Raw genomic sequence first — 26,946 nt, 5'->3', positions numbered from 1 at the left:
TAGAAGGTCAAATAAAGAGCTTCCCAGACAAAAAAAAAAGGCTAAGGGAATACATTAGCACCAAACCAGCACTGCAAGAAATGTTAAAAGGACTACTGTGATTCGCAGAAGAAATAGGAAGAAAAATATAACCACACTAAACAAAAATGGCAATAAATAGGTACATATCAATAATCACCTTAAATGTAAATGGATTGAATGCTCCCATAAAAAGACACAGAGTAGCTGATTGGGTAAGAAAGCATGACTCATCTATATGTTGTTTACAAGAGACCACCTCACAACAAAAGACTCCCATAGGTTGATAGTGAAGTGATGAAAAAAAATCTTCCAAGCAAATGGAAAGCAAAAAAAGCTGGGGTAGCAATACTCATATCTGATAAAATAGATTTCAAAATGAAGGCCATAATTAGAGACAAAGAAGGCCACTACATAATATTGAAAGGATCTATCCAACAGGAAGATATAACCTTGATAAACATATATGCACCCAATATAGGAGCACCAAAATATATTAAAAATCTTCTGGAGGACTTCCAAGGAGAAATCGACAGCAATACAATCATAGCAGGGGACTTCAACAACCCGTTGACAAAACTGGATAGATCCTCTAGACAAAAAATTAGCAAGGAAACAGAGACTATAAATGAAGCACTAGACCAAATGGATTTAACAGATATCTACAGAGAATTACACCCCAAAACTACAGAATGCACATTCTTCTCAAGTGCACATGGGACATTCTCAAAGATAGACCACATGATAGGACACAAACTAAATCTCTACAAGTTCAAGAAGATTGAAATCATATCAAGCACCTTCTCAGATCACAATGGCATGAAACTAGAAATCAATTGCAACAAGAACATGCAAAGACATTTCAACACATGGAGGCTAAATAGCATGTTATTAAACAATGAATGGGTTACCGAGGAGATCAAGGAAGAAATTAAAAACTTCCTGGAAACCAATGAAAATGAACACACAACAACACAAAATCTATGGGATGCAGGGAAAGTAGTTCTGAGAGGAAAGTTCATACCATTACAGGCCTACCTCAAGAAACAAGAAAAATTTCTAATTGACTGTCTAACCTCACAACTTAAAGAATTAGAAAGCAAACAAAAAGAAAACCCCAGCCCTGACTGATTTGGCTCAGCGGTTGGAGCGTTGGCCTGCGGATCAGAGAGTCCCGGGTTTAGTTCCCGCTAGGGGCACGTACCAAAAAATGAATAAATAAAATTAAAAAAAAAAAAGAAAAAGAAAACCCCATACAAGTAGAAGGAAGGAAATAGTAAAGATCAGAGCAGAAATAAATGACATAGAGACCAAAAAAACAATTCAAAGGATCAATGAAACAAAGAGCTGGTTTTTCGAAAAGATAAACAAGATTGATGGACCCTTAGCTAGACTCACCAAGAAACAAAGAGAGAGAACCCAAATACACAAAATCAGAAATGAAAGAGGAGAAGTAACAACCAACACCACAGAAATACTAAAGATCGTTAATAGCTACTATGAACAACCATATGGCAACAAATTGGACAATCTAAGCAAAATGAACAAATTTCTAGAAACACACAGTCTCCCAAAACTGGACCGGAAAGAGATAGAAAACTTGAACAGACCAATAACAACAAAGGAAATTGAAGAGGTAATCAAGACTCTCCCAGCAAACAAAAGCCGAGGCCCAGATGGCTTCGCGGGGGAGTTTTACTGAACATTCAAGAAAGAACGAACACCCATTCTCCTCAAACCATTTCAAAAAATTCAAGAAGAAGGAAGACTTCCAAACACGTTCTATGAGGCCAGCATAATTCTAATTCCAAAACCAGAAAAATACACTACAAAGAAAGAAAACTACAGGCCAACATCCCTGATGAACATAGACGCCAAAATCCTGAACAAAATACAAATCGGATCCAGCAATACATCAAAATAATTATTCACCATGACCAAGTGGGATTCATTCCAGGGATGCAAGGCTGGTACAATATTCGCAAATCAATAAATGTGATACACCACATAAACAAAATGAAGAATAAAAACCACATGATCATATCAATAGATGCTGAAAAAGCATTCGACAAAATCCAGCATCCATTTCTGATAAAAACGCTCAGCAATGTGGGAAAGAGGGATCATATCTCGACATAATAAAGGCCATAGATGAAAGACCTACAGCCAACATCATACTCAATGGACAGAAACTAAAAACATTTCCATTAAGAACAGGAACAAGACAGGGATGTCCACCTTCACCACTTTTATTTAACATAGTACTAGAAGTCTTAGCCACAGCAATCAGATATGAGGAACAAATAAAAGGGATCCAAATTGGAAAGGAGGAAGTAAAACTGTCATTATTTGCAGATGACATGATATTATACATAGAAAACCCTAAAGACTCCATCAAAAATCTACTAGACTTAATAAATGAATTTGGAAAAATAGCAGGATACAAAATTAACGTCAAGAAATCGACGGCATTCTTATACACCAATGATGAACTTACAGGAAAAGAAACTGAAAAAACAATCCCATTTACATCATGGCAAAAAAATTAACATGCCTGGGAATAAACTTAACCAAAGAAGTAAAGGGCCTATTTGCAGAAAACTACAGGACATTGAAAAAAGAAATAGAGGAAGATATAAAAAAGTGGAAGCACATACCTTGCTCATGGATTGGAAGAACTAACATCATTAAAATGTCTATACTACCCAAAGCAATCTATAGATTCAATGCAATCCCCATCAAAATACCAATGACATATTTCACAGAATTAGAACAAATACTTCAAAAGTTCATATGGAACCAAAAAAGTCCCTGAATAGCCACAGCAACTTTGAAAAAGAAGGACAAAGTAGGTGGGGTCACAATACCAGATATCAGGTTATACTACAAAGCGACTGTAATCAAAACAGCCTGGTACTGGCACAAGAACAGGCATATAGACCAGTAGAACAGAACTGAAAATCCAGAAATGGACCCAAGGCAATATGCTCAATTAATATTTGACAAAGTTGGCAAGAGCATACAGTGGAGTAAAGACAGCCTCTTTAATAAATGGTATTGGGAAAATTGGACAGCTACATGCGAAAAAAATAAAACTAGACCATCAACATACACCATACACAAAAATAAACTCAAAATGGATAAAAGACTTAAATGTGACCCATGAATTCATAAAAATTCTAGAAGAAAATATAGACAACAAAATTTCGGACATCATACGGAGCAAAATTTTCACTGATACATCACCTAAGGCAATAGAAACAAAGGAGAAAATGAACACATGGGACTACATCAAACTCAAAAGCTTCTGCACAGCAAAAGAAACAATAATCAAAATGGAAAGGCAACCCACTGTATGGGAGAACATCATTGCCAATGATATATCAGATAAGGGGTTAATTTCCAATATATATAGAGTGCTCATACAACTAAACAAAAGGAAGACAAAGAACCCAATTAAAAAATGGGCAGAGGAGCTGAATAGACACCTCTCCAAACAGGACATACAAATGGCCAAGAGACGTATGAAGAAATGCTAAACATCACTAATCATCAAATTAAAACAACAATGAGATATCACCTCACACCTGTCAGAATGGCCGCCATCAACAAATCATCAAACAACAAGTGTTGGCGAGGGTGTGGAGAAAAGGGGACTCTAGTGCACTGCTGTTGGGAATGCAGACTGGTGCAGCCACTATGGAAAACAATATGGCGTTACCTCAAAAAATTAAAAATTGAACTTCCATTTGACCCAGTGATCCCACTTCTAGGAATATACCCTAAGAAGCCTGAAACACCAATCAGGAAGAATATATGTACCCCCATGTTCATAACAGCACTATTTACAATAGCTAAGATCTGGAAACAGCCCAAGTGTACATCAGTAGATGAATGGATAAAAAAAAGCAGTGGTACATATACACAATGGAGTACTATGCAGCTGTAAGAAAGAAAGATCTCTTATCCTTTGAGACGACATGGAGGGACCTGGAAAGTATTATCCTAAGCGAAATAATCCAAGCATAAAAAGACAAATACCACATGATCTCACTTATTTGTGGAATATAATGAACATAACAGTCTGAGGAATATGGTAGACCCAGAAACATGGAAGTAGGGCACAGACTGACATCCCTCAGAAGAGTGGGTGGGGATGGGAAGAGATAAACCACAGAACTTATCTGCATGTATGCATAACCAATACACATGGACAACAAAGCCAGGGACGGGGCGAGGGTGGGGTGGGGAGGGGGGTGCCAATGGGGTAAAAAAGGAGAAACATCTGTAACAAAAAAAAATTTTTTTAATTAAAAAAAAATTAACTCTGAATTATTTAAACTATGTTTGCAAAGTTTAGTACAGAGATTACAATTGGAATATTAGTATAGAACTCCAAAGCACACTAAATTAGATTTGAGGCTTAAACTTGCTACAAAACGCATGCGAGAAATAACATTTTAGTATACGTCACATTGGCAACCTGTGATGACTGCGTAAAACGGCCTGATTTTCCCAGGTGAAATCTCAGGACATCTACAAGTGTAAAATGAACCCTCTGCTCCCTGCACTATGAGCCACGTCTTACCAGCCTGGCACACTAATAGTTATTAAAGGACACAAAAGACCTATATGATAATGAGAACTTTGGTAAGTTTCCTCAAACCTCTGCAGTTTCTTTAGAAAAATATCAGAAGGGAAAAATAGAAAGATTTTCCACTGACTATAAATATGTAACTTTAGCACTAAATCATGTTACCCTCAACCAAATAACGACAGTATATAACCTCCCTCCAAGGTGACAGGGCTCTCTTAAGTCCCTACCATGTAGGAAGCAGCGGGGAGGTATTTAAGACACTGAGGCACGTACACCATCAGCAGCCCTGAGCTCCTGTGAGCTGGGACAGTGAACATCTCCCACCTCCGCACGGGGGTGTTTCAAGGTGCCAATACAGGTCTCGCAGTGCACTCTGGGAAAGTGGGCAATTGCACCACAGGACATAAAATGGTTCCTACAATTTGAAAAACACACAGCCCTCTGTGTACGAACATAATGAGCCTTCGCGTCTCCAGGTCCCTGCGGCAGATGGGGTGAATGCTTGGCACAGCGGTGTTTGGGGGAGGCTCTTGCGGACCTTTCCCGGCAGACCTGACCTGTGCAGGGACTGTGGGGTAGGTACCTGAGATGCCCCCAGGTTGGGCTGTGAGCCCCTGGGAAGAGAAGAATGGAGTGAGGACATTTCTTGAGTCCCTACAAAGTGTCAGGCACTGTGCCAAGTGTTTTTCACTGTCTCATGTTTCAAACACATCTTCAGTTTTAGCAGAGAGTGGACCTGTCTGATCACTCCCTGGGGGCTTCAGAAGACTTCATCCTAAGCTGAAATGATGTGACAGGTTTTCCCAATTAATCTCGTGCTTCAATGCAAGGTATCCAGGGACCCAAAGAGAGGAGAGCAAATGTCCAGATGGCCCAGCAGTGACATGCCTGACACAGGAGCTCTGGCTGAGGGACAGGCAGCGCGGTGCATGTTGGCCGAGCTGCATCTCAAAGGCCCACAAGCTTAGTGGCTCAAACAACACACGCGTATCTCACAGTTTCGTCAGAAGTCCAGGCGTGACCAGCACGCTCTCTTCAGGGTCTCCTAGGGCTGCACTCAGGGTGCCGGCCAGGCTGCCGTGTTATCAGGAAGCCTGAGTAAAGAAGATCCTGCTTCTAAGCTTACTTGGGTTTTTGACAAAATTTCACTTCCTTGTGGTGGTACGCCTAAGGGCCATGGCTCCTTGCTAGCTGTCGGCTACTGGCCACCCTTGGGTCCCAGAGGCCCCCCCCCCAGTGCCTGGGCACTTGGCCCTCTCCTCAGGCCAGCAGGGGCATCTCCCTCACTCCAGTCTGCTGACAGTTTGTACAACGTGATCACGGGAGTGACATCCCACCAACTCTGCCATAGAACACAGCCCGATCAAGGGGGCGATGAGTGTGCAGTTCCTTCACCTTTGCCAATTCTGCTGGTTGGAGGCAAGTCACAAGTCCCAGCTACACGCAGAGGGAAGGGATCACACAAGGGTGTGAACAGCAGAGGTCACGCCTGAGGGGAGTCGTCACACATGCCACAACTGAAAGTGTCTTCACAGTCTGCAGCACGAGACAGTGGAAACAAAATGGACACTGGAGACAGTCACCTCTGAACATGAATTCTGGTTCTTCTGTTGCGTGGTTTGCAGCAAACTGTTTAATCTCTCTTGAAGCTTCGGTTTTCAGTCTGAACACAGGACCAACTATCATCTGCATCTGTACCTATGGATGTTCTTTTCATAGTTTCAGTCCAACACTCTTAAACATGAGAGCATGCATTTCCATGTCGCACTTTTCCAAAACAACTGTGAACTGAAGTAATTGTGCATGACACCGAGTAGGCATACTATACACAGAGCAATAACAGCGCTGAGCCTGGCCTGTTCAATTCTGCGGACCATGACTCCACCTGAAAGGTTAGTTACTCATATAAGATGGAGTTTAAATATGCTTAACATGATTTAACTCATTCATTCAGTGAATGAAGCACCTACTAAGTACCAAACACTGTGCTAGGTACTGTATATGTAAATGAGCAAAACAGACATATAGTGAGTTTATGACACAGTGAGAGAGAGAAAACAGCATTCATTCAATAAATATTTACTGAGGGCCCTATTTGTATATTAGGGATAGTTACCAGGACAAAGCCCTTACCCTTGTGGAGATTATATTCCAGATGGAAATAAGGGTGATGAGCAAATGATAAATAAAAAGATAAAATGAAGGATAATTCCAAATGGCGATAGACTAATAGGAGGGGAGACGAGAGTGGAGGGGAGAGGCTATTTCAGGAGGGCAGCCGGGGAAGGACTGGACAGGGAGGTGGGATGGAGGGAGGCGAGGAAGCTACAATGGGATCAGGAGGAGAACATTCCAGGCAGAGGAAGTTCCTGTGCAAAGGCCCTGAGGCAGGAATACTCTAAGCTTGACTAAGGATCAGAGAAGAAGCCAGCAAGAGTAGAGGGAGGATAACACGGTCTCAGGGGCAGATCAAGAGCCAAGTGATGCCCAGCCCTGTGGTCAGGAAGCCCAAGTTGAGCTCAATGGGAAGCACTGGTGAGTAATAAGCTGAGGGGTGACGAGATACGACTTACATCTTTCATGGGATGAACTGGCTGCTATGTAAGGAGTGCAGAATGGGAGTAAGAATGGAGGAAGACAGTATGCTGAACAAATAAAAGTGACACAAAAGTAAATACTGTGATAAGTACAATAAAAGTTAAGAACGGGGTTCTCTGACTGTAGTGTAGTGTAGTCCTACACTCAGGCCACTTGTTTTATGGGGGCAAAGACAAGCCATACCTTCAACAGTTAACATATAATAAAAATCTAAGTTGTGATAAGTGCCCTGAAGGAAAATAAAATGGGAAAAGGGCCCAGATTGTGGTAAGAGGTCATGTTTTAAATTAGATGGTTGGAGGCCTGGCCAGTGTGGCTCAGTGGTTGAGCGTCGACCCATGCACCAAGAGGTCGCAGATTCAATTTCCGGTCAGGGCACATGCCAGGGTTGTGGGCCCAATCCCCAGTGGGGGGCATGCAGGACGTGGCCAATCGATGTTTTCTCTCATCAATGTTTCTCTCTCTCTCTCTTCCTCTCTCTCTAAAATCAATAAAGAAAAAATAAATGAATTAGATGGTTGGAGCAGCTGCACAAATACAATGACGTTTGAGCAGAGACCTGAGAGAAGATCTGAGAAGGCCTGGAGACGAAGTGGCCCAGGCAGAAGGACCACGCGGTCTGCATGGGTGACATCAGTGACAGTGCTTGTGTGCGTGAGGAACAGTGGGGCGGCCGGTGAAGCTGGTGTCGAAGGAGCGAGACGGAGATAGGTAGGAATGTAGGAAAAGACTTCAGATCATCTGGCCCTGTAACTCGGATGGGCACTTTCATCCGCACTGTAAGTGGGAGTGACGGGAGAGATCGCGGAGGAGACCTGCTGAGACAAGGGCTCGCGGACTGCCTCTCAGAGGAGGTGGTATTCAAGCTGAGAGAGGAAGGTGAGAAGAAGACAGGTGTCACCTAAGGGCAGGTGGGGCATTCCAGGGAGAGCGTTCAGCCAGTGCACAGTCCTGATGCAGGGAGGAGCGTGAAGCACTGGAGAAACTGGAAGGCTGGTGAGGCTGCAGCGGTCTCACGAGGAGAGCGGACCTGGAGAGGCAGGGCGCAGGGGCCATGTGCAGGCCGGGCAGGGACCACGTGCGGGCCGGGCAGGGACCACGTGCGGGCCGGGCAGGGACCACGAGCGGGCCGGGCAGGGACCACACACGGGCAGGCGTGCACAGCAGCTCGGGGCTGTCAGCGCGAGGCTCCACCAGCTCCGTTTCCCGTATCTCTGTGCATATCTTTAATTGCACAATAGCTCTTTTACAATTAGTAACATTTCAAGTAAGGTTGCGTTTAAAGACACAGTGATTGAATAATATTAATACACCAATTCCAGCCAACTTAAAACTAGATTACTTAAGGTGTCTCAAATATATTAGGGACTTATTAATTTTCAATATTTTCCCCAAATATGTAGTAAAACTAAGAAAACCCTCTAGCCTTTTTATTACTTATAGTATATGAAATATACCACAAATCACCCAACTTTCAATTTCCTCTTCAATTATGTTCTTCCCTGAAAGACACTATACCTTTAAGTCAGCAGCATTTTCCTCAAAATCACTTTTGTAAATCTGTCCGGTACGCATTTGGATTAGTTTTCGGTGTCGGGATTTGGAAAAGCTCTGGCTGCTAGGCTCAGTACACACCCCGCTCTCTCAGTGGAGGACGGCTGCATTAGTGCAGCCCTTGTTCACAGACCTACTGAGGGGGACAACGCACGGCACAGGGCTCAGAGCCGACAGCGCGGGGGGGTCACAGCTCTAGGGGTGCCCTCTGGGGAACAGCACCTTCCCTGGGGTGCGGAGCCCAGGATTTGAATGCATGACTGTCCAGTAACATATGTATTGACTTTCAATTCTACCGCCACCAAATATTTCATAATCATTATCTTTACTCATCTTTGGAAAGAAATAACTAAGAGAGAAGCCCATGGGAAAGAAGTATAACGATATTGACATAGTAACTTTTCAAGGATTCTCATACTATTTTAACATTAATACAGTGAACTTTTACTTCCACAGGCAAATTTCCACAAATGAGATCTGAATTTCTTATTGAAAAATTCTGAGTCGACGTCTAAGGATACCCGTTGACTACACATGGCAGGCACGCCGGAGAAAGCTGGGCCATGAGGCGTGCCAGGGGAAAGCATTTCGGTAGAGAACCAAACTCTGACTACACACGGTGTTTTTCTTTGTGTTTTGTTTTGTTTTGAATCCTCACCTGAGGACATTTTTCCATTTTTTGTTCAGATAGAGCAGGAGGGAGAGAGAGGAAGAGAGAGAGAGAGAGAGAGAGAGAGAGAGAGAGAGAGAGAAACATCAATGTGAAAGGGACATGGAGTGACTGCTACCCGCACGACCCAACCAGGCCAGGGCCGGGGACAAACTGTCCTTAGTGGGAACCGAACCCGGGTCTCTCTGGATCGCAGGCCGAGGCTCTAACTGCTGAGCCAAATCGGCCAGGGCCGCACAGTGTTTTTCATAGTTAAACTGCTTTTGGTTTTCACATCTTGGAAATCTGCACTGAATTAAAACATGAGTCGGAATAACTTTTTTTTCTTTTTTAATCCTCATTTGAGGACACTTTTCCATTTATCTTCATATAGAGTGGGAGGGAGGGAGCGAGAGAGAAACATCGACGTGAGAAGGACACATCGGCTGGTTGCTTCCCACACAAACCCGACCAGGGCCGGAAGGAACGACAGCCGAGGTACGTGCCCTCGACCAGAATCAAACCCACAACTCTTTGGTCCGCAGACCGACGCTCTAACCCCTGAGCCAAACCGGCCAGGGCCAGAATAACTTTTCAGTTCAAACTGAGAAGGCCTCTGTCATGGCCAGTATGCTATGGCCGGGAAGAGAGCTCAGCCTGGCCGGGCCACATCTATTAGCCCATTTAAGGGGAAGATCCTCAGTGCCATGAAACAGATTTACAGGAGAATAAAAAAGACAGATACACTTAAAAATGCCCTGATCCAAATCAAGAGTCCATTTCTCTACTGAAAAAAAAAAAGCACTAATATACAAAAACCAAGCAGCTAAACATCAAGCATACATCCAAATATAATAAATAGGCTAAAAAGAAAACCAGTCCCGTGCCGTCTATAATGGGAGCCAGTGGCCACATGGGGCTATTGAGCATTTAAAAGGTGGCCAGTCCAAACCACAGTGCGCTGCAAGTGTAAAACAGACACAAAATTTCAAAACTTAGTACAAGAAAAAATTTCTCAATAATTTTTTTTATTTTTTTATTTTATTTTTGTTACTGATGTTTCTCCTTTTTCACCCCATTGACACCCTCCTCCCCATCCCCCCCCCGCCCTGTCCCCCGGCTTTGTTGTCCATGTCCATTGGTTACACATACATGCATATAAGATCTGTGTTTTATCTCTTCCCACCCCCCACAACCCTCTCTTCTGAGGGTTGTCAGTCTGTCTTAGTAATTTTTAATGTTGGTTAATATTTTAGATATATTAGGTTAAATATATTATTAAAATAAAATTCACCTTTCTTTTTACTTTCTTAATGTGGCTACTAGGAAAGTCAAAATTACCCACCTGGCTTGCATCGTATTCGTACTAAAAAATGTTGTTTTAGTACATTTTTCTCCACAAGGTATCAGATGCTCAGATGAGGAAACTGATTTATATCTTACATGATCCTCATTCTTACACAGCATGAGAATTGGGGCTCACGATCAATAGAATGGGATTTGTACACAGTACTTTTCATGTTCCAATTATTTATCCGAACAGGTTGGAAATGTGTACTAGTTTATGCTGCTCCTGTTAGAATAATTTCACAGTCCAAAGTGAAAGACTTTACAGCTCTCTGATCTGTGTTCTCCAAAGCCCTGCTTCACAGGGCTCACCTGCACACCTGGGAGCCCACTGACCCTGCTTACCTCCCGGTCAGCTGGACTTCCCGGCCCTCTGGGCCACTCTCCTCAGGGTGTGCGTACCTTGTGCTGTTAGACTGTGAGGTCCCAGAGAGCAGAGGCTCAGTCTTGGTTCTGTTTCTACCTGCACTGCACCTAGGATTGGTCTTCACATAAAAGTGAATGCATTTGGTAAGTGTTGGTTACATGGGTAGAGCTGATGGTTTAGGGAGAAGGAAGGAGGAAGGGTTGCCCTTCTTGTCCTTTGTATTAGAGCAGTTTGATCACATTAGGCTCAGTCAGCTGTGTTTCCTAATTCATTTATTCAAATAGCCAAGTGCCACTGGCTGGCGGACCCGAGCTGGGGGCTGGGCATACAGTAGTGAAGACAGGCACAGCCCTGACCCTTCAGAGCAGGACAGACAGACGCACACACATCACACAATTACAATAATTGGCATGTACCACCAAGGGGCGCTGACCAGGGAACCGAATGTTGTCGGGGGTCAAGGAAGGCTTCTAAGTGACCTTTGCACAGGACCTAAGGGAACTGTGGCCTGGCAAGGTGGAGATAAAAGGGCAGACTGACCATGAAGGGAGGGCCTTTTAAGCCGTGTTAAAATTTTTCAGCTTATCCTAAAAGCAATGAAAAGCCATTGAAGGGTTTTATAAGCAAGATAGTGATCTGATCAGATTTGCCTTTTAAAAATATCACTCTGGACACACAGACAACAGTGTGGTGGTTACCAGAGGAAAAGGGGTGGGGATGGTGAGGGTGGAGGGGGCCCAATACATGGTGATGGAAGATGGTTTCACCTTGGGTGGTGGGCACACGGTGCAATATACAGACTTGTATACATTGCTCTGGAGGTGGGTAAGAGTGACGTGGGACCTACACAGAGCATATCAACAAATTCATGAAAGTTAATCAAACTCTCTTTGGTCATCATTTCAACATACACAACGCTTCAAGAATAAAGAAAAGGGGTGTCTGATACACAACCACAAGATCTAAAAACCAGAAGGCACCCTAGAGTGTTAATCTCATACAGGATACTCTCAACGTGCCCTGCGAGCATTAATTCCCCCTGATGCTACTGGCCTGGCCATGCAAACTGTTACTGAAGCTAGCCTCTGTCCTGACCCAGGCCAGATCTTGTTTACTCTGGACCAGCACCCAGCGAGCCATATTGGGTGACCAGCTCCTGGGGTCACTGACAGGCTGAGATGTCAAAGTATTTAGCAAATTGTATGAGCTTGGGAATATTCTTTGTGCTCTTTTGTGCCCAAGAATCGGATGCCTCTCGGGATTTGCTGGATTTCTGGGTCCCCTCTCAAGGACACGTGGGTCCTGGACACGTGTACCTGACCAGCCAGCATCTTTCATGAGCACCACAGCCAGTGACTGCTCTTAAGGCAGGAAATTCATGGGGGAACTAAATCAGATCTATCATAAATCAACTAAATACAGATGACCTAAATTCGGTAGAATGAGTATATGAACTTTTGTTTGGTCCTGGACTCATCTGGGTGACACTTATTTGCATATGTATGTGGCCTGCCCATACGTAACTGCTTTTCTGAAACCAACTTGGAACTGCCTGGTGACGGTCTTCGCTGCTCTCCGTGGTGGCAGATACCCGGTCCACTTCAAACAGCCATAAAGGTAATATGTTGGCAGCCACATAGCCCATTCAGCATTCTACTAAAGATGTGTCCTTTCTAAAAATTCAAATATCCCCAGCTACCTCCTTCTGTAATCCTTTTATTAAGATAGACGTACGTCTGAACCCCGCACTGCTTCCCTCTGGATTTCCGCGGCACCACTCTGCGTGCGAAGGACCCTTCACACCTCAATGAACTCGAACCCACCGTCTCAGAGGCAGGATCGTCGAGGTAAAGCACAGGGGTTTAGGAAGCAGTCAGATCCAGGCTCCATCCAGTCCTAGGTGTATAACTTTGGGAAAGTTTCTTAAATTCTCTGGCCCTAGTTTATTCCTGCATAAAACGAGGCAAGCCTTCTGTATTCCATTTTCTGGTGCTGCCATCACAAATTACCACAAACAAATGACGATGAGAGAAATTCACTCTTTCACGGTTTCAGAGGCCATGGCCCTGAAATCAAGGTGTCAGCAGAGTTGGTTCTCACAGAGGTGCTCTGGGAGAATCCTCTCTGCCTCTTCCAGCTTCTGGGAGATCCTGGCATCACTTGCTTAGGGCAGCATATCTCCAGCCTCTGCTCCATCTTCACACCTTCTTCCCTGTGCCTCTCTGCGTCTCCTCTCCTCCTAAGGACACAGGTCCTTGTTTCCAGGGCTTACCTAACTCCAGGATGAGTTCATCTCAAGATCATTAACTACTCATATCTGAAAAAATCTAATTCCAGATAAGATGACATTCTGAGGTTCCGGGTGGCCCTGAATTTCGGGGGACATACTAGTCAATGTACTATCTCTACCTACAGCACAGCGTCATTCCATTATACCCTGGAACACTGATGGGCCCGCACTGAGAGTTAGTACTACAGTAGATATTCATTCCACTGTCTATACTATGACTTGGTTCAATATATTTTATTTTTGCAGTCAGAAAAAAATGGTTACTTTTAGAGATGACATTGTGTATATAGGTAGCCCTGTACTAAAAATGCATTAGTACTCAATAAATACTGTATTTTTCTTTCCCTCCTCTCTGTTTATCTTAGCCCTGCAATGAGTTACTAGCACAATTCATGTGTAAATCCGAATAAATCAAAGGGCACGTCAAAGTTAAAGACAACATTTCTTGCGCTTACATAATGATTTCTTACGGTGAGGCAGAGTAAGCAGTTCTCTTTTTAGAACCTGACTTATTACAACTGTTTAAATACTAAGAAATACATGTACATTTATGAGATCCTTGCATTTCTGTAGAATATAAAGGCCATGAAGATGGCTCTGGGTTAAAGTTAGAAACCTGCTTTTTGCTATTCTTTGCCTAATTTCCTAACCATTGGGACCAATGTCAGTTAAATGCCTGGCTCCCACAGCTTACCACTATATTACATATAGATTTTCCTTCCTCACATAATCCTATTTCTGATGTGGCTTAACAAGAAATACAAAAATAGAAGCCGTACTCCTATATACTTTGTCCATCTTCACAACAGTAGCTGTTCTGTCCTTGGTAAACACAGACTGAATTACACTGCAGCTGGCAGCAGGAGGCAGTAGAGAGCTGGTCAGCGCTGCCAACGGCACTGCTGGCTTCCTCTTATCCCACACCCTTTCTTTTCTGATCTCTTGCCCACTAATGCTCGGTATCCAAGCACATGAGGCTGGTCCTGTGCCTGCACCATCTTCCCTAGGACCACCAAAGACACTGAAATGCCACCTTGCAACTCCCAAAGAAACCAGTCTCAAGAGTAAGCAATTTTCCGAACAGTAATGCATTTCACATAGGTGCATTCCGCCCTGCCTCAAGTTTCTACACTCTGGGTTACGAACTGCTCTACAGGAAGAGGAGGGAGGAGGAGGTCGATAATGTCGGCACTGCTGTTACACCTTATGCCTCCAGAGATTGCTCCAGTTCTGCCTGGTTCTCTGTTCGAGGTACAGCTCCATTATCTCTGTGACAACTTCCTGTTCGCAGGGTCTAACACGTTAGCAGGACAAATACTGACCTGTGGTGTTCTTGAAGACCCTCTGTGTTTCACAGAAATTACTCAACTTCCTATCTTTTCAAACCTTCTGGGAATTACTGTTTCTTATCTTAATAGTATCCTAATTTTTCTTCTTAACATCCTTTGAAAATTAAAGTACCATTAACAACACCTTGTAGCTACCCTGATATCATGGGCCGCCCGAGCCATCCACGCAATATGGTTTGTTAAGTACAACGCCGTCAGATGAAATACTACGGAATCCTTCAGCTTTGAAAAGTACCCCCATCCCAGGTGAACGTGCTATGCCTGGAGTCACTGAACCTCCAGAAAAGTGGGCTAAGGAAGTAGAAGTACACTGAACCTAAAATATCTCTCAAAGAGAAACTTGAAAGTATCCTATAGGGATAGGCTGAATGTGGAAAGTGACCCCTTACCTGGATTGGGTTGCAGGTATTCAATTGTTTTAGTCATTATTTCCATCACAGCCCGGCTGGTGACATCCACTTTCTGAAATGAGAAAATTAATATTCTAAATGGCAAAGATCATTAGCTTTAGAACCTTAGTTTTTGTTTGAGTAGGTATATGACTACCAGCAATGCAATAGAGGATGACTAGTCCTGACAGGGAGGTGAGGGGCTGGGGGGCTGCGAGGAGGGGGGATGGGTTTGCACCCCATGTGTTCCATTCAGGTGGCAAAGCCTACTTTATTCGAAGAGGAAACTGGTCATTTCCTAAAGGTTGTTTCAAACTAGACTTTATTGTCTTCTGGCAAAATAAGGTGGAGATAGCTTCTTATTTCCCAAAGAAGCCTGAGATGATCTCTGAAAATGGTTCACTATTCAACTGACCCAGAAAAACCCACAAAATCACAAAAGCCAAGAATTTCCGATCTTCATGTTCTCTTTAAGAACACCTGTGAAGCTGCCCAGGCCATCAAAAGTAGGCTTATCCAAAAAATCCACTAAGTCTCTGAAAGATGCCACTTGACAGAAGAAACTTATTACATTACAATGCTGCCATCTCAAGGCTGGAGCTGGTAGTTGTGCCCAGGCCACAGTGGGGCTGGACACAGACTCCATGACCCAAGAAGAGCGCTGGAGGTTTGCGCTCCATGCTTAAAAATGCAGAGTAATGCTGAGGTTAAAGTTTTGGGTGCAGATTTCCTGGTTCAGGTAAACAAAACTCCCAGGTGTGCCCCAGACTTACAGAGCTCATTGTGGGATTCACAAGCTTTTGCTCTGCCACACGAAGATGATCCTTATTGAAAAAGAGCAAATTGTTCCTAAACCAGAAGAGGTTGCACAGAAGAAAAAGATATCCTAAAAGAAACAAAAAATGTATGGCCCGGGAATAAATTCAGCATAAAATAAATGTAAATAAAAGCTAACCAAATGGAGGTAATGAATCATACCTTGCCCCAGAGGCATTCACTGGATGTCTGCAGTGGGCCAGGTATGGTGACAAGTGTCACTGCCCCACAGAAATGAAAATGCAGCATCAACTCTGTTTATTTAAGTAAGAGACAGAAAGTTGTGTGAGAACATCCTTAGTATAGACAAATCTTGCTTAAACACTTCTAAACAGTCCTTGAACTTTTTGTCAATTCTAAATAAAGTCTTGGTGCCAGAGTCCATCTGAATGGTGAGTATTTGCATTCAGCAGGTCTTGATGCCCTCTGTGTGTTGGAGAGGCTGTTCATTGCAGTAGGTCCTCTCTACATTCACCCACTAAATCCTTTTTTACCAACATATCTGGTCCATTCATTTACTCTAGAGCGTACATGACTACTGAAAAATAAATGCACTCTCCTGTCAAGATACATGCATATAACAAGATACAGGCATGAGTGAAACAAACTCATTTTTGATGGTAGAATTTCAGATATCAATTAAGTCCACGAGGAATTTTTGCTTGGTTTGGTTTTCACTGGAGTTCAAGGGCTCTTCCCTCAACTGCAGAAATATTTTCAATTATCTTCTGCACCTAGTTATACAATCATCCTTTCATGAATGTGGTAAGCCTGCTTCTCTTCATAATCAGAAACCAAGTCATAACCCATCAGAAGATTTTATCTTTCAGTTTGGTTTTTAAATACTTGACCATTTCCCATTTTATGGCAGTCATATTACTGTGTGTAAGAAGTTTGCTATTACTGTGAGTGATAGAGGAAAACACTTTTTCCTGTGAGGTCATCATGGTATAACATTACATTAAAAACACTCCTACTTAAAAAGTGCCTGCCTACATCTGAACCCTGTACCATGGCCTTTTGTTCTGATTGAGTTTCTAAGATGTCTTGGATTTGAGTATGTACTAAACAGTATTTAGTTCAGGAGTGAAGCGTGGTCCTCAGGAGTTGTGCAATGCAGGAGTCACACAACCACACATGCTGGTTCTGGAAATGCCTGCAAACTGCCAATCAACCTCTATGCACTCAACGTCGTGGAAATGAATGCAAAGGCTGTATGCAGAGCAAATGTGCTGCAAGTCCAGGTTACGTGTGTGACGGGAGGGAAACTCAGATATTCTGCTGACTCTGCAACAAGGATTGAAGAAGTTGATTTCAAATGTACCCAAAGGCCCTGTGTGGCAATGGCGAAAATTAAGTAATTTCAAAGGTCAAGGTTCCTAAGAGAGAGTGCCAGAACTGTCCAATGACCATTTTGACATCCTGACCTTACCAAATGTTAGGAGGCGAACCAATTTCGAACTTTATTGCTGTACTAAAGAACAATGACAAACACCATCATCATGACGTGTTCTCTGATTTTCAGAAATTGTGCCAAAGGCTTTAAATATCTTTACACATTTAATCAGCAGAAACCCTATGAGACAGACACAGAGAGGATAAGAAACTTGCCCAGTTCTGGCTCTAGAGCCTGTGTTCTTAACCACGACTTCTTGAAATACAGGCAACAGGAACATCTCCAGATGAAGCCTGGGACCCAGCAGTTGCCAATCACATAGCACCAGGAGGAAAGCACCTGGCACCCCATCCTCTGTTTTTGTTTTGAAAATCCTCCAAGTCTGTGGAAACTTCACCCAAAAGAACTATTCTACTCCGGCCCCCCCCCCCCCCCACAGTCACACAGGCTTCTCTAGGGAAGCTGGATGCCAGCAGTGTGAACCTTGGTCCACAAGGAGGCTGAAAAGTGATTCTCATTTTGAGTATGGAACCGCTTCTCCCCTCTGGACTCTGTAAATAGCCAATTACACCTGCTCCTTAAAGAGAAGCTACCTGCTCAGCTAAAGCCAGTATTCTCAGGGGAGACACAGACACCCTGGAGAGACCAATATTGGAGCCTTACGTTTGGTCCCGGAGCAGGATTCAGCGGACTGAAATAGGCATAACGACGACCTCAGCATCCCCTGTGATTTGATGGAAATCTCCCGGGAAAGAGCTTGTACTAACCCAGATCTCTACAGACTTTCTTCCCAATGAGGCAGCCTCCTAGTCACCTAATCTAGTCATCACTACAGCACAAGCTCTAGCTAAACCATTGTGATCAGAGTGCAAAGTAACCTTCATTTAAATCCACCTTTGAAAACAACTTTATCCAATACAATGATTTATGTACAGCCTTATCAGGACATCCCCCAAGCAGGGCGCAGCTCTAACAAATCATCCCCTAGGATCTTCCATTTGATTTTACCCTGACAGAGAATCACGTGGCAGAGTTAACGCAGGAGGAAGAGACCAGTGCAGAATCAGCTCCAGACCCTTCCTCCTCTAAGTGTGCACGTCTGCACCTAGACAAGGGAAATGCACTCCCTGAGGTCACAGGACCAGTGTGGCTATGATGGGAAGCAAAGTAGTCCTGAAGGCCCTGGATATGAGGTTTCTGAGAATGAGTGTGAGAGGAGCTGAACCATCAGTCACCATCTGCAGGTAGGAGGCTGGCCAATTTCTAACTTCTTATCATCTCTGTCCTCACTCTAAGGTCTGGGACATTTTGCTAAACTAAACCACACTGTCAGCCAGGAGCAGGCTGAGGCCATTACCCTGTGAGAACCTCAAATGTGCCTTGTTAGACATTTGCTAGGAAAGCTATTTATAATCCTAACCTGGCAACTTCCAACACATTCTCTTGTGAAAAGGCCCGGTAAAATTCACAGGAACTAAGATTTTCACTTAAGTAATTCATTATAACTGGCAAGAGATTTTCCCATTTGAGAACAGCACAGTTTAACTTTGAAATTATGACATATAGCAAATGTTTTCTTCAATGCCCAAAGTTTTCTATTACTTGAAAATGAATTTTTATGTGTCCTGAATTATAACTTCTATTTTTATGAGCTCCTGAGCTCCCATTTCTTTAACTAATCTTGTCTGGATAGGGGTAGGAAGCCATCAGGGAATGCTATTTAGAGGAGGTGAACTCTACATATATACAAATATGTGCACATTTTCAGGAAATAAAAGCTCTATATAAAATATTTTTTTTCCCTGAAGGTGAAAGCGCAGTCATAGAGTCTTCTGGTCTTTTTTCTTTATTTTTCTCAGTACCAATATTTTAGTAATTGTCAATACAGTTGACGCTTGAACAATGTAGAGGTTAGAGTCACTGATGCCCCTCACAGTCAAAATTGTATATGACTTTTGACTCCCCCCAAAATGTAACTTGTCCTTTGGTATCCATGAGGAATTAGTTTTCCTGGACTTCCCACCCCACCTTTACCAAAATCCCTGGATGCGCAGTCTCCTATATGAAATGGCATAAACCAAGGCATCCAGTCAGCCTTCAGAATCCACGAACTCCCAGCCATGGACTGAGACAGCACAAGTATTTATTGAAAAAGTCTGCATATAACTGGACCTGTGCAGTTCAAACCTGTGCGTTCAAGAGTCTACTGTACTTTAGAGTCAGAAATTTCTTCCTCCACTATCCAGTCTTGTAATGTACAATGTTGGGTAGGGAGAAAAATAGCTCTCTAGACTCTTCACTCACTATAAATTCTTCTTCAGTTACAGCAAGGGTTGGCACACTATGGTTAGCAGGCCAAAACCAGACCAATACCTGTTTTTATATGTTTAAATGATTGGGAAAATTCAAAAGAAGACTCTTCTTTCAGTGCACATAATAATCATACAAAATTCAAATTTCGGTGTTTTTAGATGAACCGCATTGGAACACAGTAACCACGTTGTTTGTGTAAACAGCGTCAACAGTGGCTTTTGCTCTGTGACAGTAAAGGTGAGGCGCTGCCACAGAGACCGCAGTGGCCCGTGGCTCACAAAGCCTGGCGCACTCATAGAGAAAGTGTGCTGACCCCTGGGCCAAGGTTCCGGTTTCACTAAGGAATGCCACCCTGATCTATGAATGACGCTGGTCATTTCAGCAGGTGCCTCAGTCCTCAGAGACAAGATACAAGAGTATTGAAAGGCACTGAATTAACTAGAAAGGGGTTATTGTTTTGAGGCATCTGAATATTACCTGGATCCACTGGGGAAAACAGGACTCGGTGTTTCTGAACTTAGGTGGCAGCACAGCGAACACAACGCTCTTTGTGGAGCAACCAAAGGGTCGAACGATCGGACTTCATTCCGATGAAGACTTACACCAGATGTGGTCACAGGGACGTGACTAAGAGTTTCAGAAAAAATATGCACCTTAAAATGGAGCACAGTGTGTGGGTTTAATGACCAATGATAAAGAGATGAACTGGCATCCACCTGGACGGAGGATAACGCACAGATACTATGCAAAAAGAAAACATTAACGAGCCAAGGAGCCCACCGCCAGTGCGTGTGCCACCAGCCGCTGAGGAAATTGCCCTCCCCGTGGGTGCCACCAGCAGCTGAGGGGGTCGCACTCCCCGCAGATGCTGCCAGGGGCAGGGAGCCACCGACCTACTGGATCCACTGCAGCAAAGAGCCCCGGTCCCACTGTCAGGGATGAGAGCCTCTAGTGCCCCCAGACCACTGGACAGGATCCCAGAGCCAGGGCGCACCACCTGCCTGGACCACTTGCCTCTGGACACAAGACCTGCTCCCAGGACCCAGCCTGCCCCACCGGCCCTGGAATACCAGACCAATAAAATTGAGAGAAAAGAAACAACCCCCAAATGAACAAAAAGGAGGAATCGCCAGAAAAGGAACTAAACAAAATGGAGGTAAGTGATTTATCAGCTAAAGAATTCAAAGTAATGGTCATAAAGGTGCTCAAACAACTTAGTGAGAATTATAAGCAAGTCAATAGGAATTATAAAGAACTCAGTGAAAACTACATAGGCATGAAAAACAGGTAGAAGCTACGAACAAAAGGCAAGTGGTAAATGAAAAATGACATAGCTGATATAAAAAATATCTTGGAAGGATTCAATAGTAAATTAGAAGAAGCTGAAGACGGAATCAGCAAGTTAGAAGACAAGATAGAAAAAAAAATCACCCAACTAGAGCACCAAATGGAAAAAAATTAAAAAGTAACAACATTTGCATCATAGGGGTTTCAGAAGGGGAAGAATCAGAGAAAGGAATACAGAACCCGTTTGAAGAAATAATAATAGAAAACTTTCCTAACCTGGTGAAGGAAAAAGTCACACAAGTCCAGGAAACACAGGGAGTCTCAAACAAGATGAACCCCAAAAGACCCACAACTAGACACATCATAATTAAAATGGCAAATGTTAAAGACAAAGAAAGACTTTTAAAGGCAGCAAGAGAGAGTCAGAAAGTTACCTACAAGGGAGCTCCCATTAGACTGTCAGCTGATTTCCCAATAGAAACACTGTAGGCCAGAAGGCAGTGACATGAAGTAATGCAAGGCAAGGGTCTGAACCCAAGACTACTCTATCCAGCAAGGCTTCATTCAAAATTGAAGGGGAAATATAGAGTTTCTCAGACAAAAAAAAAAAAAAAAAGGCTGAAAGAGTTTACTACCACCAAACCAGCACTGCAAGAACTCCTAAAGGGACTATTGTAAGAAGAAGAAGAAAAAGAGAAAAAGAGGAACACAGGTATAAAAAATAAAAATGGCAACAAATAAGTACCTATCAATAATAACCTTAAATGTAAATGGCTTAAATGCTCCCATCAAAAGACATAGGGTAGCTGAATGAAAAAAAAAAAAAAAAAAAAACATGACCCATATATATTTTCTGTGTACGAGACCCACCTCAGAACAAAAAACTCACACAGAATGAAGGAATGGGAAACATTTTTCCATGTAAATAGGAATGAAAAGAAAAAGGCAGGAGTAGCGGTACTCCTATCTGACAAAACAGACTTCCAAATGAAGGACATAGTAAGAGACAAAAAAGGTCATTACATAATATTAAAGGGATGGATCCCACAAGAGGATATAACCCTGGTAAACACAGATGCACCTAATATAGGAGCACCAAATTGTATCAAGAAACTTTTGGAGGACTTCAAGGGAGAGATGCATAGCAATACAATCCTTTTGACAGAAAATCTGCATGTTTTCAAAGAACAAATCCATGCAATGTCTGTACCATGATAAGAAATTTAGTTTGTGTTTAATGAAGCTGGTTAAGCAACAGATACCATTTAAAATAAACATAAAAACAATTACATGCACGGCACTTAAGAGGAAGAGAAACATGGTTATGGGCAGGGTTCCTGCAGAGACAAAGCAGCAGCAGAAGTCCCACCCTCTCCGCTCTGGGAAGGAAGCTGCAAGGACTGACAGACACACATGGTAATCTCACTTTATCTTAGGAGGGTGGTTGGGGTGGCTAATTAGAGAAGCAACCTCTAGGAATTTCCACTTCTCTCTCCCAGTAGCGCTGCTTGATGCAAACCTCTAATTTATTTCATTCTGTTGTCTAATTGCACATCTGAGAACACAGCTGAACAAAGGTCTCTCTACTCCAAATCCTTGATGATCAGAAAACCGACTGTAAAAAGGTGATTCTTCTGTAGCCTTGGAAATATTGAGCTAAAACAGTTTTGTGACTAATAAACATATTAACAGGAGACAAAACATTTGATATTCTAAATCAAAAATATATGCTTTCTAATTACCACAGAAATATTTACCTTTATTGCAAATTTAGCATGGGTAAAAAGTACAAACTTTCCAATAGAGCTACAGATAGACAATAGATGTGTGAAATAAAATGGAATAAAACAAATTTCCACACTGCACTGAAATCTAAATCTCTCAATTTACATAGATATAAATCCAAATACAAAGTGCGTTCTTCAAACAATTACCAAGACATTACTTTATTGCAGGAATATCTAGATTTTTAAATAAAACCTCCAGAAACTCATTGTTTTCTAGAAAATAGGAGAAATAAACCTTATCTTCAGACTCAAGGGATGTCTGAGTCTCTGCCTGAAGTAAAATACTTGCAAGAATCTCCTTTATTTCAATTAGTTTGCAAGACTGGAATGGATTCAAACCTTAAGCAGTTGTTCAGTTATAAACTCTACTTTGTTCTCCAAATTTCTTTACTCTCATTTCAGAATCAAAATCTAGTTTGTTTGAGCTTAGGCAGTGAACTTTTGTTCTGGCAGACAAAGAAAGCAGAACTCTTCAGTCAGAATAAATTCTGACTCCTTAGTTCTAAATGCCTAAATACCTGCCCAGTCTGTCATTGACCACAGGGCACTGGCATGTGGCATACTATAAATTCCCTCCAGGGTGGGAGTGAAGGGAGACATCAAAAGATAAGGGAAGACTAAGAAAGATGGGATATAGACAGAGGTCGGTGCAAACTACCAGACCCTCCATGAATGCTCATAATGGGTGTGGGACTCAAACATCACAGGCAGTGCAGAAGTCAGACTCAAGTCACTCTGAGTGTGTCTGGAGATTCAGATGCTGAAGGAGAAGAATGGACAAAATATCATCTCCAGAACCATGAACAGCCATGGCTACCAGCTCTGGTTGATGATCAGGTGGTATTTAGAACTGTCCAGAGATGAGAAATGGGGATCAACGTAGGCTTCAGTCCAGTGTGGACAAGTGGCTGCCAGGCACTTGGTGTAAGAGGCTGGTTTCACAGACTGGTTAGGACTGAGGACTCTCATATTAAATCTCCTCGCCTATGGGTACCTATCCTATCAGTGATGGCCATCTCAAGAACTTAGAATGGCCAGCTAGGTAAACACTACACAGTCTCATTTTATGAGACTACTGTCTCTTGGCAACTCACCTTATCTTCAGGAACTCAAATGTGTCCTGTTCTCTCGTTTGTTGTTCCCTACACCAGAAACACACTAGGCTCTGCCAACTCTTACTCATCCCCTGCATCTTCACTTAAATATCAGGAAAGTCTTCCCTGACCACCTTACGTGGGCGAGTTTCCTCTCTTCTAAGCTTCTCTAGTGCCACACTGGTCAGCATTTGTCCGAAGTCTTCCTTCCCCACTAGAACTGCATGCAGTCAGGAACCTTCTCCATCCTGCTCCCTGCCACATCCCCCATATGCCTGGCTCGCTGGAGGCACAAAATAAGAACTTGAACGAAGCAACAAATTCATCAGAAGAAAAAATGAAAACACAAGGCAGAGAATATACAGAAATGTTCTTTGTTTAACACTTCTCACAAAGTGCAAAAATAGCAAAACTGAGACAGCCCACTGGAACTAATATGGACTAAGTAAAACTATGATTTCTAGGTATCACAGGGTTTTGACATCCTCTCTGTTCAAGTACAGGGTTTGTGTTCCCAGATCCCTCACCCAACCATAATTTAACACCGAGAATAATTCTTTGTTCAGAGCAATGCACACTCTTCACCATAAGCCTAAGTATCACTTGCTAAAAACAGTCTCAAAGTGAAAGAAAAAAGAAGAGAAAATATGGCATATGTCACAAAAAAATGAAATGGGATATTTTGTGCACCACCTCCAGGTTCACTTATTGAGAAACTACTTTTAGGCAGAATGCTAAAGGATTATCACTATATTTAATCCTTAATAAAAGTCCTTGAAAAAGGAATTTGTAGTCTCATCTTATATTTATAAAAACATAGAGGCTCCAAGCAACAAACTGACTCATGCAACAAGCAACAGAAGAGGAGCAAGAGCCAAGGTCGGAAACACTCCACCACCGCCTTCTCCCCATGACACCCCACTCCTCTGGCTGGCACAGTCCTGTCAGGAAAGTCTTCTGAAGCCAGGAAGTGACTCAAACTCTCCCCAAAACATTTAAGACACCATTTCCCCACATTCTCTTTCTTCCCATCTCACCACAATTGAATGCCAGCTCAAAAGCCATGAGGAAAAGTACATTATGGCATTTCACCCTCACTGATATTTTGTTCTTGGGATAGTACACAGGGGAGACAGGATACTCTACATTTTCTGTTTTAAAATAGACACTAAAGAAAGAGTGTTTTTAAGAATAACAAGATGTATTCTCAGGTACCAGTGGAGAACACTTTTCTCTTTCCTTTCTCCTTGCTCTTCTGAGTATGCTGTATCTTACAACAGAGGGAACTCTATGTGGTGAAGACTTACCCTTTCCATCTCCTTGAAGTCATGATCTAGTTTGGTTCCTTCAGCTCCTCCAACCTTCTCACTCACTTTCTGTGGGAAACAACCAAAAAGAAGCATGATCATAACGTTTCTTTTAAAAGTATGTCACGAGTTTTAAGTGCCTTCACAAACATCAGCTAGTATCATTGCGCAGCCATTTGGTGACCGAGGCGGTGGTCCCGTTTCCACTGTGGCTCAGAGAGTTTAAATAATTTACCTGGTAAGATTTGAAAAATGACTAAAAATACTCTTGTATCTTCTGATTTCCACCCCACTGCCCTTCCTATTATATAAATCTTTATATAACTCTAATCACTAACATTTTCCTTTTGAAAGTTCTGAGGGACAACAGCACCACCTCCCCTGATAATGGATTTAAATGCTACCTTGGTAGAAAATTGCTACCTCTTCAATCTGTTCCTCAAGGGCTATTGAACAGATAATCACAAACATCTATCTAACTGAAGAGAAAGAAATAGCAGCTCAGCTGATCTTCAGGTAAAGGAACTTGAACCGTAGTCTTACAAAAAGCTCCTTGTAGCTGCCTATATTGTTATATACATAAGGTAAACTATATGGAAAGATGTTGAGGGCACCTCTGTACACTTTGTGGTGAACTCCCATTATCATACATTGCATATTCATAAATTTACACACGCAAATGGTCATTTTCAAATGTAGAATTCATGTTCATAAAAAATTTGATACCCTATCAAATTTGATACCCTATCTGTTCTGCAGTAAAGATTCAAATTAAGGCTAATAAAAATTTATGAAGGAATCACAAGAAAAATACTTTGGTTTCATCAAAGACAGAGACATGCAGTGCAAATGATACAAGAATTCCACTCCTCTTACAATGCTCTAATTGTACAGGTATTTAGATGCTGCTGTTCAATAAGACATCACTGATCTTAAGTTATCACACACAGATAACAAAGTATGATTTTTCATTTCCTTTAATAGACCAGTGGGTTGAGGGTGTTTGCAAGGATTCCCACCATGACCAGACCTGTAGCAACCTCAGTAACAACCTGTGTATTCCAGTGAGCTTGGGTCACCTCCTTCTAAAGGACCCCTGAATGCATGGCTCTGTCTCCTGGCCATGGACACTCTGATATCTCCTTGTTGGGGGCTGAGGTATATGCCTCACCCTCCCTTTCTCTGTCTTTCACTCCTGCTTTACGTCACCAGGGAAACCTTTAGAAGAGATCACTCTTGGAGAAACCAAGAGTCTGAATTCTATTACTACTTTGGCCCTGTATACAAGACACCATTCATTTCATCCCAGCAGCAGCAACAGAAAGAAGATGCTGTGATGGAAGGCCATCACCTGGACTGGATCCTCTACTTTTTTGCTTAGTACAGAGTTGTTATGAAAATTAAATGACATAATAAATATAAGAAGCTGTGTCTGAACCTACAATATATGCAGTATATCTTAGTTCCCTCCTCTCGCCAATCAAGTGCATATCTGCTCACAGTGCCCTGGTCTCTCTGTCCTTTATTTAATTCTTATTTCAGACCTTAAGAAGACTCTAGCAATTTTCATTAACATAATACAATCTCAGGTAGCTAAAGGTCAATGATTAAAAGTGAAAGGTTAACACAATATTAATATCTTTAATTTGTATAGCTGACACATACCTTCTCTTACACTTTATCATCGGTGTACCACAAGAACTATGAAAAACAGGTATTATTACTATGTTTCAGATGATTAAACTTTGAATTTCATAAATTAAATTGACTATCCATGGTACAGACCTT

The 26,946-nt window shown here is 42.5% G+C and overlaps 1 protein-coding gene across 1 annotated transcript in view; it reads right to left on the bottom strand.

Annotated features, from left to right (window-relative positions):
- The window catches only part of SH3GL2 (SH3 domain containing GRB2 like 2, endophilin A1), a 47,878-nt gene extending 22,654 nt beyond the window's left edge, over positions 1 to 25,224 (bottom strand). The window contains exons 1-2 of the mRNA XM_036261140.1: positions 25,159 to 25,224; positions 15,159 to 15,231 (exon numbers count right to left, since the gene is read on the bottom strand). Coding sequence (XP_036117033.1) covers positions 15,159 to 15,231; positions 25,159 to 25,167 — 82 coding nt within the window. The 5' untranslated portion in view covers positions 25,168 to 25,224. The remainder of the gene's footprint in view (positions 1 to 15,158; positions 15,232 to 25,158) is intronic.
- Between the last annotated feature and the right edge of the window lie 1,722 nt (positions 25,225 to 26,946).

The sequence above is a fragment of the Molossus molossus genome, unplaced genomic scaffold (genome assembly GCF_014108415.1).
Source record: "Molossus molossus isolate mMolMol1 unplaced genomic scaffold, mMolMol1.p scaffold_m16_p_14, whole genome shotgun sequence".
Classification (NCBI taxonomy): domain Eukaryota; kingdom Metazoa; phylum Chordata; class Mammalia; order Chiroptera; family Molossidae; genus Molossus; species Molossus molossus.
Note: the sequence above shows the minus strand (reverse complement) of the source record. Positions and strands in the feature narration are given on the sequence as shown.